Source organism: Psammomys obesus, unplaced genomic scaffold (genome assembly GCF_907164565.1).
Source record: "Psammomys obesus unplaced genomic scaffold, mPsaObe1.curated_primary_1811, whole genome shotgun sequence".
In the NCBI taxonomy this organism is placed as follows: domain Eukaryota; kingdom Metazoa; phylum Chordata; class Mammalia; order Rodentia; family Muridae; genus Psammomys; species Psammomys obesus.
This window is the reverse complement of record NW_026596443.1, coordinates 3,946,877-3,958,436: the sequence shown is the minus strand read 5'-3', so window position 1 is coordinate 3,958,436 and position 11,560 is coordinate 3,946,877. Positions and strand designations below refer to the sequence as shown.

The following is an 11,560-nucleotide window of genomic DNA, read 5'->3' as shown; positions in this document are numbered from 1 at the left end:
TGTATTGTGTGCATCTGCATGTGTAAACAACAGGGAGAGAAGCCTACCCAGAAACCAGGGCCACTGGCCGGTGAGCAGGGGCAAAGTGACCCTCTACAGAAAGGGCAACTACAGGACCATGAAGCTCTTTAGTCACATGGAGGGCCTTCCTTCCTACCACCAATGAGGCCGTGTCTGCTCAGTGCCTGCGCCCCTCAAGTTAAGATATTTCAGAGGGCCTGCAGGCTAGAGAAGAAGTAAGGAGATGCTCCAAAGCTCTAGGTGTCCCGTAGCTGAAAGAACTGCACACAGCAGACAGCGTGCTTACTGCCCACGTCCTGGGCATCTTCATTCTGGAATAGGCATGAAATGGTAATGGCCAAACCCTTACCCCACCCCTACCACCTCCAGGCCCAACACCAAAGTGAGGAGAGGGCAACAGAGGTGAGGGAAAAAGTGTGCAAAGAGAGGGTACAGATGGGTAGGGGGTCCCAAAAGGACCTAAGCAGCAAGAGACCCCCACGCACAGGCCTCCAGCCCAGCAGACTCCCCTCCGCAAGCTGAGTCTAGCGGCTGTCCTAAGGTAGGGTGGTCATCTTCTGAATCCCAGGCTCACCTCCTGAGTTCTGAGGCACTGGCTTAGCACGCCCCAAACAACTGCCCTCCTTTGGGCAAGTGTCAAAGCCAGGGGCCAAACAGAAGTCTGCAGAACCCAGAACCAAGGGCAGGACCAGTGGGAGGGACCTTGATGCCAGGGTAAGCCCCAAGTTCTCCATCGAGACATAGGAGGCCAGGCCTGTGGCTCCAAGGCCCGAGCTGGGTATAACAGTCTCTGTGTTCAGGAGCTGAATCTTCATCCTCAGCCCCTCACTGGCTTCTGCTCTCCTCCTGGCCAGTCGGCTCCTTCCATGCTGATATGCCTCTTCCACATATAGCTTGCTTCTGCCTCATCAAATGCAGTCAGGCCCCAACCAACCAAGGTGGACAGAGAAGCTGGAGAGAAAGAACACTGGTTAAGACAGCTGACTTGCTAGGAATGAGGAGCCTTGAACCAGGCCTTCCCAGCCTCTTCTACAACAGAACAAACGAAAATAACATGGCCGCTCCTGTTACCCACAGGGAACAGATTCCAGGACCTTCCAGACACCAAAATCTGGGGGTTTCTTTCTGTAACAGGGTGTAGTTTTTACATACAATCTATGCAAACCTCCCATACGCTTGAAGCCATCTCTGCATTACCTTTAATACCTAACAACGTAATGTTATGTAAATAGTTGTAAACACTATATTGTTTGGGAAATATTAACAAGAGGTCTGTGAATGTCTGGTTAACATTTTTTATTCCCAACTATTTCACACCAGGAAGTGACTGAATCCACAGAGGAGGAAAAGGTGGATACAGACAGCTGATCACACATGGTGGCCAGTGGAAACGATTTCCTCCAGCCCCACTCTGGGACCTAAGAGATCAAGGTGGACCCATTCTTAGCCCAGTGGGTTTGCGTTATATCCAGCTTCACTAGTGTGGGGGTGGGGTGCAATAAACAGGAGTCTCAAAGGGGCTAGAGCACCAGCTGGGACCCCAGGCTCACCTGAACTCTGCTTGCTGGAAGAAAGATGGAAGGGGAGGTGGATGAGGTTCTGTGGGAGGTATACTTGGTCCAGAGGGACAAAAGCTTCCACTGCAGACGTTAAGGTCAGGGTTATATAAACCCCTCCTTGACCCAGCTCCAGTTCCCATGGGGAGGGAGCTGTATCTGGGGAAGAGGCCACAAGGCTAAGTGCCATGGCTTTTAGGTTCTATTCCTGGGCCCTCCCTTGAGCCATTCTAACCACAACCCCCCTCCCCCAACACACACACCTCACCCTTCTGCTCAAGGAGGATTAAGACATCACCAATAATAATTCATGGCCCCATCCTGTTCTCAGCTACCCATCCCCTCTTTTAGTTTCTCCTCCTCTGGCCCATCGGGCCTTGGCCAGCACTCATGGACAGGTCAGGCCCATCATCCCTGGCACCAATAGCCCTAGAGCCCCAAAGCCACTATCAAGAATGAGTTGTAGAGCACTTGGCTCAGCCCAGCCTTCCACTGAGGCCTCACGTGGGGAACTAGGACACCATGGTTTTGTTCCCAAGCCCTTATTACTCCTTTGATAATTACAAGATGGTGAGTTTTCACCTCAGTTCAACATTGAAATTCATTCTCAAAGAGTCATACAACACAGGAGCCCTATGTTGAACACTGGTTGAGCTCATGTTCACCCAGTTTTTGAGGAGGCCTATACCACCTGTGCACTCCCTTCCAGGACCCATCTTCCTCTCAGGCACATTAAGGGCTCTCCTGCCTGGTACCCTAGAGAAAAAGCCAGCTGTGCCCACTTGCCCAAGGGCCCAGGCTTCCCAAACACCTCCTCTCGGGATCCTACCCTCTGTTGGTCACAGCAACCTTTCCTATGGCTGTCCAGCTCTGGGGCGGAAGACAAAGCCCCTGGTTTTCTATAGCAGACAGAGGAAGAAGAGAAGGTTCAATGCTCTGGGGCTTACCTGACATGTCCTCTGGGCACGGACGTTGGGGGCATGTCGATAAAATGGTATGCCTCGTGGTTTAGGACACGAGGGTCCCGGTCCCAAGACTCTGCCGGGCCCGCACAGTCTGGATGGCCTGTTGATTCTTGAACTTGACCAGGCCCAGGGTGATCTGAGCGTTCCAGCCGGGGTCTTCGAGGGGGCAGCGGAAGTCGATCTCACCCCCGCCCTCGGTGACCAGCGTGAAGTAGATGTGGCGCCCGGTGCTCTCCACGCACTCCACGGCTTTGATGCGGGCGAAGCTGAGCTCCTTGGGCCGGCCGCCCGTGCCCTTGGCCTCGAAGAGCTGCAGCCCGCGCTCGGTGAGCACGCAGCGCTTCCGCTTCCACAGCTGCAGCAGCCCGCCGCTGCGCTTCTCCAGCACGCCCTCCTTCAGCACGGTGGCCGCCGCCGTCATGGGCGCCCCGAGGTTGCCACAGCGCCGGAGGCTGCGGCGGGCGCGGCGGGCGCGGCGGTCCGGCTCTGCGGCGCCGGCTTCACGCACCCCGGGCTGCTTGGCCTCGCTCTCTGTCCAGCCGAGCCTGCAGCCCCGAGCGCCTTGCGGACAGCAGCGTCTCAGTGGCGGGTACGGATGCTTCTCGCTCGCCGCCTGTTCGGGACCCTGCGCACCGCTCCGACCGCCCGGAGCCTGCCCGGTGCCCTGCGCCTCTCTGCCCGCACGCCCGCTCCCCTGGGCTCCGTCTGCGCGCTGGGCGGCTCTGGCGGGATGTGCCCTTACATGTTCCGCCGCTCGCCTCCTGCGCCGCCCGCCCGCCCGCCCGCCCGCCGCGCATTCCTGCCCCGCTGGCCCTCCCCTCTGCGCCGCGCACCCGCCCGGACAGGGCCCGGGGGGCGGGGCCGCAGCGGGCTCCAACGCCCACCGCCAGCGCGGCCCAGGGGAGGGGGCTGCTTACTCAATAGCCAGGCCTCTGGCCTGCGGGCTGCCCCATCTTAAAACACAGCCCCCCACTCCACCCCCAGGTCATAGGAGGAGGGGGAGGACCCAGAAAAGGGGAAGGGAAGGAGGACCGAGGAGCCTGGGATTGGGCTGGCTTGGAGACAGCGCAGTGGCACCACGGCAGGTGGGTGTCAGACACCCTCTGGCGGCTTCTCAGAAGCAGATTCCTGGTGGCCCCACCACCACCCCAGCCTCTGCCAAAAGTTAGTGTTGGGTTCCTCCACCATCAGCAGATGTCTCTCTGATGGCTACAGCTTGAACAACCTACTCTCCCACATTTACCTGCGTTTACTTGGGGTGCGGCGGGCGTTAGAAAATGGTCTGTAGGAAGTGGGGAGAGAGACATCTTGACTGATCACACGTGACTTTATAGTGGGAAGTAGAGACAGGTGCTGTGTGTTTGGGGTCTCCCACAGTTCTCCCCAGCATCTGGAGGGGACCAGCGCTCAGCCAGAGGACCAGCCCTGCCTAATGCACTCACTACTCTGCTTTATGGCTTCTCTGCAGATTCCACACCAGAGAATGGCTTCTCCTTGGCCACTAAACTGAAGGGAGACAGGCTTCCCTCAGGTTTCTTCGAACCACTCTGCATTGATGGCAGTATCTCTCCGACCGGGCCAACAGCTCTAACCTTCTTTCGTATTTTCATCTATCTATGAATGGGGTAACTAGTCAATCCTGATCTAGTAGGATTGTTGCGAAGAGTAAGCTAGCTACCATTTGTGAAAGACCCAGGACAGATGTGGCAACTCAGTTATTCCTTTCTTCCTAATGGGTCTTCCTTTAGAGAAGGTCAGAGCCTGAGAAAGATGGCCCTCTTAGGGACTCATCTGGCCCTCTCGGCCAACTCCGCCAGGCCAAAGTTTCTTAAATACCTATTCGCAGACATGCTAATAATAAATGTTCTAGGACTAATGATAAATGATAATGAGAGAAAGAAGGACAAGATGTACTCACGCCTCACGGTTCTGTCCTCGGGGAGGAGGAACTGACGGGCACGTGGGGGATGAAGTTGTGTACCCTCCCGGCAGAACCAAGCCAGCTGCTTCCGGGTCATAGCCGTGTCTATGTCTGTCTCTCCCTCCTTCTGTCCTCCAGCGCCCTCAGCTCTTAATCCCAGAATGCCACTTTAGAGAGAATAAATAGACAGTGCCTTAGGAACCCTGTCTTCCAGCTGTGCGTTACAATGGCTTTTTTTCACACCCTTCTTTTAGGGTCTCCTGAGTTCACCAACCTGGCAGAAGCCTGCCTTGGCCCAGCAACCTTCTCTCCTTTGGGAAATGGGTGGTGGTCATGGGAGAGTGCCCCATTATTCCCATCACTAATGCTTCCTTCTCTTTCATTCACGCTTTCTATAGCTACTGGATCCTTCTCAAGATGGAATTTGCAGAGCCCTCTCCCATGCTCTAAATTCTCATGAGAGATAGGTAATATTGTTTTGCTCACTTTTTCTCATGAGGAAAAAAAAAAGAGAGATAGAGATAGAGAACTCAAACAACTTAAACGGGACCCTGCAACGTTGTAAATGGGCAGTCTAGGATGTAACTGTATGATGGCTCATAGGACCCGGAATCTGCTGGCGACATCACACAGCCTCTCCGTAAATTATCACATGACATGGCCACCCACACTTTTTCCTTCCTGGCTGGAGGGCTGTAGGCTTCTAGGCAGTGGAGAAAGAAAAGGGGCATGGTTGGGCAGCAAGACAGTGGGCAAAGGAGCATAGAAGGAAACCAGTGGGGCTTAGAGGGCCTCAGACCACCACCATGTGTTTCCCTACCCCAGCACATTGTCCTAATGGCGAGAGTCGGTCCTTTGAATCCAGGAGTACTGACCTGCAATCATGGGGCCTCCTGCAGTTAGGAAAGAGAATTCAATTCCCCTGGAATTGGCATCTCCCCTGGAAGGGATACTCAGGTTGAGCTTTGATTAGTTAATATTGTGGGTGCAGGGCAGCCTCACTGTCAGGGTTCCCAGTACTTCTCCAGGAACAGGCACTGCTATTTGGTCTGCTCAGGCCACTGACCCAGGGAAAGGTTGAGCCCTGGGATTCTGATTGGACTCTCATTGGCCTGTTGACTCCACATGGGACAGATGAACAGAATGTCCCCTCTAGCAACCCAGAGCTGCTGTCCTCCCTTTGCCTGTACCAAACAGAAAGCTGATCTTCCCTGTCAGGCAAGCTGAGCCCAGCTGTTTAGTACTGACTGGAAATGCCCCAGAGTAGGGGGCAGGGAGTGAGCTGAGAACATCCATTCTACATACCATAAGGGAAGGAAGGATCACAGGGAAAGGAGGGCTGCAGCTGGATGAAGAGCTGCAAAAACAAACAGCAAAAACCCATCGTTGGCTTTATGCTTTTAATCATTTATTTATTTATTTTTAAATTTCATGTGCATTGGTGTTTTGCCTGCCTGTATGTCTGTGTTACAGACAGTTGTGAGCTGCCACATGGCTGCTAGGAATTGAACCTGGGTCCTCTGGAAGAGCAGTAAATACTTTTAACAGCGGAGCCATCTCTCTAGCCACATAGTAGGTTTTAAAAATAATTGTATTTATATTCCATGTTCAAGTATGCATGTGTGCGTATATGAGAGTGCCTATGGAAGCCGGAAGAGGGTATCGCATTGCCTGGGGCAGGAGTGTCAGGCAGGAGTGAGCCACCTGACATGGGTGCTGGGAACCGAACTCAGGGCTTCTGAAAGAGCACACGTGTTCTCAATTGTGGAGCATTCTCTCCAGCCCCAGAACTATTGTTTTGTATAATATTTACTTATAAGTTAAGTCAGGAATTAATACATTGCCAGACAAAGCAACTGCAGTAAAGATAATTTATCAACAGTATAAAATGTATAATGTGGCAGAGTGAAGCAGACCGTTAATAACTGCAAATAAAAGCAATAACTGCAAATAAAAACAAAGAGATAAAAAAGAAAAATTCAAGGTTGAGGCAGTGGTGGCCCATGCCTTTAATACCAGCCCTGAGAAAGTGGAGACAGGCTCTCTGAGTTTGAGGCCAGCCTGGTCTACAGAGTGAGCTCTAGGACAGTCAGACCTCTGTAGAGAGACCCTGTCCCAGAGGCCGGAAAAATCAGAGTTGTTCTCAACTTCTCTGTGAGATTACATAGTGAGTTAAAGGACTGCTTGGATACATGAGATGTGCCTTAAAAATAAATTTTAGACAGTCTTTCAAAAATGGAATATATATTAACACTAAAAAAAATTAAACTAATCCAGGGATAATGGTATATACCTCTAACCCCAGCACCCAGAGGCAGGAGGGCTACCACAAGTTTGAGGCTAGCCTGATCTACGTAGAAAGTTCCAGGCTAGGTTTGGCTAACTACCAAGACCCGTCTCAAAAAGAAAAAGAAAATGAACTACATAGATGATGACACTTCTTTGCCCAGGATCCACAGGAGTAAGGAGTGGCTGGTCATGCTGCCTGCAAGGCCCCCAGGACTGCCTCCTTCCTCCTGACCTTTGCACTTTGCATTCTAAATGAAGGGAGCATCCCTACATGCCCACTGGTTTTTCCTTACCTCCCTCAGTTCTTTGGTCCAGTAGGACCTTCTCTGTGAGATTTCCCCCAACACCTGCTTCAAACTTCCACCCTCTCCCCACAGGCACACTGTGTTCCTCTCCGTTTCATTTCTGTATTGCCCTATTTGGCTCTACTTTTCCTATTTATCTATTGTTTGTCCTGTGCTAGAATGTAGGCTTTAACCCAGCAAGAGTTTGAGATTTTCCTCATCCTCAGAGCTCCAGCATCTAGAATGTCACTTGGCTCACAGTATGGCCTCAGTAAACAATTTTTTGTCTGGTTGGGTTTGGTTGGCTTTGATTTGGTTTTAGTTTTTTGAGACAGGGTTTCTCTGTGTAGCCCTAGCTGTCCTGAAACTAGATCTGTAGAACTAGATCTCTTGAACTCATAGAGATCCCCTGCCTCTGCCTCCCAGGCGCTGGGATTAAAGGTGTGCACCACCACCTCCCAGGCCAGCCCTGGTAAACATTTACTGATGAGTGGACAAAATGGCAAAATACACCTAAAAAATTGGGAGGTGAAACAGCGCACTGCTGCTGAGAGCTAATGAACTAATTCAAAGAGATTTAAATCTGCCACCTAAAATTATCGTGAGGCTAGACCTGGCAGTTAACATCTGTAGCCCCAGCTCACAGGAGGCTGAAGCAGGATAACACGGAGGCTTCTAGAAATGCATAAGCCCTAGTCCCATGCCAGATCTCCATGTACTTTAGATAGCCAAGGTTTAGAGCAATGGTTCTCAAAACGTACTGGACCAGCAACATCAAAAAAGCAAATTCCAGGCCCCATCTGACTTCCTGACTCAGAGCCCTGGTTTTCAGGCTGAGCAACCGCTGATGCAGAGGAGGGAGCCCTCGGCTGGGAGACTGGACAATCAAAGAACGCACCAGCTCAAGCAGCACTTGGACCGCACCTCTCTACCTCACCCCCATTCTCACTGTGAAGTGAAGGCTGCCAAAGCTCTACTTTGCATAATCAATAATGATTTCCAAGAAAGCCTGGTTGGTCACAGGGCCTCGGAGCTCTTCAAATAGGTAAGAAAAGAAGAGCCTTGTTGGCCCCTCCTCAGCCAGGTCCTGGTTCCTATGCGTAGAAGCTGTCCACGCATAGCCCTGCCCCACTCTGCCCCTCTCTCTGCGTTCACCCTCCAAGTCACCGGTCCCTCCTTGTCCTCCCTTATCCCAGCGGATCTTTCCCCCAGACTTCTGATCCTCTTGTTCCCCTTGATGTGCAGCTCTTTTTGTTCAGGGATTTGGGGTTTCCTCTGCTGTTTTTTTTTTTTTTTTTTTTTAAACTGGCCCAAGTTTCAAGTCTCTAATGACGTGAATTTTATGGGCACCGTTGCATCAGACCTCAGGCGGGCAGCAAGCACGGAGCTGACCAGCCCGGGCATGCTCCCTGGGCCTGTCTCTCTAGCTGGAAATCCCCTCCCACGCTCAGCCCTTTAATCACTTTCCAACCCAATAACTTTCCTGATTCACTAGGGATCCCTTTCGTCTTGAGAGCGCCCACTGCCCCTCTCTGATGGGGCTGAGTCCGGACTTGAAGGCATTTGATCCCAGCTTGGGTCTGACAGAGATTGGATTTGTGGGCTCAGGGTTCAGGTTGGGGCCTGCAGAATTTTCCCCTTTCCCATGTCATCTTGGCATCTGGATGCCCACGTTGCAGAAGTAAAAGGGTTGCCCCAGAATGGTTCTCTGGGACACTGGACCACCGAGCAGAGCTAGTACCAGAACAGACAGGCCCAACGCGACTAGTAGCTTTCCCAACATGCCAGCTCGACATATCAATCATTTTCTGTTTCTTAGCTTTCCCGTGCAATTACAACAACGTGCTTTGAATCACAGTGCCTTAAACCTGAGCCCTACAAACCCTGTCTGGGATTGTATAACTGAATGTGGGGGTTATGAAGAGTTTGGTAAGACTGAAAGGTTTCTGAGCACGAAGTGACCAAAAGCTAACTCAAAGTCAAACACAGTACGAATCTGCGGCGTATCTGGCAGCACGCTCCCATGGTGTAGCTCCATTACATGCTGCAACTCCATTACAGCCAAGGCCACGAGCGTAGACACGTGAACTTCTCACTGCGCATGCGCCGCACATTTATGGTCTGCTGAACTGTGCCGGAGACATCGAGACTACTATATGCTGTGAATGACAGTATTTTTATGCTATACATAAAAAGGTTTCAGCTCCCAGCACTTGGAAACAGTGGATCTCTGAGTTTGAGGCCAGCCAGGTCTACAGAGTGAGTTCCAGGACAGCCGGGGCTTCACAGAGAAACACTTGAAAAACCAAAAAAAAAAAAAAAAAAAAAAAAAAAAGTTTTCGGCTTTTCGGCTTTTATACAAAGATGGTGGCTTAGTCACACAAAACAAAGTCTTTTAGGCATTTTTTCTGCCAACAAGTCTGAGCATGAAGGTTTTTACCTAGTGCATCAAAGGATTGTACTGTGTTAGAATGTTTGAACTTAATTACTGGGCCACACGGGAAGGGGGAGGGGTGTGACACTTGTGCCACAGTATACTTGTGGAGTCGATGGACACATATTTTTACCCATTGAGCCATCTCACCAATCAGGAATGTTTGCATTTTAATATTACTGTTCAGTTGCTGGCTTGAATTTCATTTTTTTTTAAAAAGTCTTTTTAAAAAATAATTTAATGCATTTTGGTTTGGGATTAGAATTTCCCACGATTTTTAAAATGGGCCTAAACATCCTACTGTCATTTCAGACTATGTGTTTACGTGAAGTTGTATGGGTAGCCCTGATGATTATTCTCGCCAAATACCAGCCAATTCTGAAATACGTGGACTATTCTCTGTGCCCTGCATATCAAATCAGCCAAGACTTGGTTTTTCATGTAAAAATAAGCAAGCACTCCCATTTCCAGAGTATGCAAACTTGTTCTCATAGTTAATAAATAATATGTATTCCGGGGATAGTTTTAAATCAATTAATGATTCGTTATTAGTGAATATTTGATGTGTACACTTAATTTACACATCTATATGCCTGTGGCTGTATAAAAATTTCTCAGGTATGAAGGGGTCTCTAGTGTAAATAGGGTAAGAAACCCTCTCTCAGACCCACGTGACATGTTCACACCCCGCTCGATGACAGACAGAGAGGCTCTGAAGCCCGCTGTCAGGTGAGCTTGTCGTGATGAGGATCGCAGAGCCCGCAAGCCTGGGTGCTGGATCGTACACCAGCTGCTAAACATGGCCCCTTGACTCGATCCAGCGCTGACGCGAACACAAGATGCGAGAGTCTGCTTCTGACAAAACAGTGTGCTGTTGTGCAAGAAAGTTTGTCTTCAAATATACATCTCAGGATTTAGAAAAGTGCTCTAAGATAGCTATTTAAAGAATGGCACACTATTTTGGAGTGAACCGCAAGCCAGTAGCACGGTTGTTTATCGTCATTATTCAGACTGTGTCCTGTGCGTACTTGTGTCTGCAACATTCCTGGGAGGATAGTAGGTTTGTTCCCACAGGCATTGCCACAAACGTGATGTCAAAAGAAACAGGTGGCAGAAAAGTTTCAGCTTTCTTATAGTCTTAATATGATCATCGTCATCATCTGTGGTCTAACACTGATGGACACTGATTTGGCGTGTGCATGTACCTAAATACATTTTTAACTGAAAAACATTCAAAAATGACAATATCTTTTCACTACCTTCCTGGTCCCAAGCTCACAATCATTTAGCTGGTCCTGTGTACTAACAGACATTTTGCCTTTGCCCTTTGTACATTTGCACCCAGAATATTATAACATAGCATCCTTGCTGGTATTGCGGGATCAATGGGAGGATCTGTAGGTTGCCTTCCAGCTCTGACATTCTCTGTGCTTGATGCTGGATCTCCCTCTCTTTCTGGAGAGCTGACCCTCACAGGAGAGTCCTAAGCGATAGGCCTGGGGGACAGTGCATATGCATAGAGGGGGAAAATGGCAGAGGAGTGTGAAGCAGTGAGTCTTTCAGGACGAGGGGCTTATAAATGTTTTTCCTGCCTCCAATTCTCAGATGTTTCACGATAAGAATTTTAAATGTCCCCATCACTTTGGTAATAGGGAAGTTCCCAGGTTCCATGATCAGGTAGAGGAGGTGGCTGTGTGGTGTCCAGCCTGAAAACAGGGTCAAGAAGAGATGAACAGGGGTTAGAGAGATGGCTTAGCATTTGGGAACACTGGCTGCTCATCCAGAGGTCCTGAGTTCAAGTCCTTGCAACCACATGGTGGCTCAGAACCATTTATAATGGAATCTGATTCCCTCTTCTGGTGCGCATGAAAACAGAGCGTTCATATACATAAAAGAAATAAACAAATCTTTTGAAAAAGAAGAAGAAGAGATGAACACCTGGCAGGGGCTTCTGGAGGGGAAGGCAGAGCATGTCTTGCAGGATCAGTGAAGGTTCCCTGAGCCTTAGCTCTGGCTACAGTGCAGGGGAATGAAATCTGAGTCCTCTTCATGGGACTGGCAAAACAAGAGAGGAAAGTTCATAGGCTCAG

General features: G+C 50.2%; 1 protein-coding gene across 1 annotated transcript; it reads right to left on the bottom strand.

The window, feature by feature from the left end:
- Positions 1-300: 300 nt before the first annotated feature.
- On the bottom strand, positions 301-3,317 carry Phlda3 (pleckstrin homology like domain family A member 3). Its single transcript, XM_055598239.1, has 2 exons — positions 2,525-3,317; positions 301-972 (listed from the first exon to the last, which is right to left on the bottom strand). Exon 1 carries the CDS (start codon positions 2,961-2,963, stop codon positions 2,586-2,588), a length of 378 nt encoding a protein of 125 aa, XP_055454214.1. The 5' UTR covers positions 2,964-3,317; the 3' UTR covers positions 301-972; positions 2,525-2,585.
- Between the last annotated feature and the right edge of the window lie 8,243 nt (positions 3,318-11,560).

Coding starts and splice junctions, on each gene's coding strand:
- Phlda3 (XM_055598239.1), bottom strand. CDS start 2,963: ATGACGGCGGCGGCCACCGTGCTGAAGGAGGGCGTGCTGGAGAAGCGC.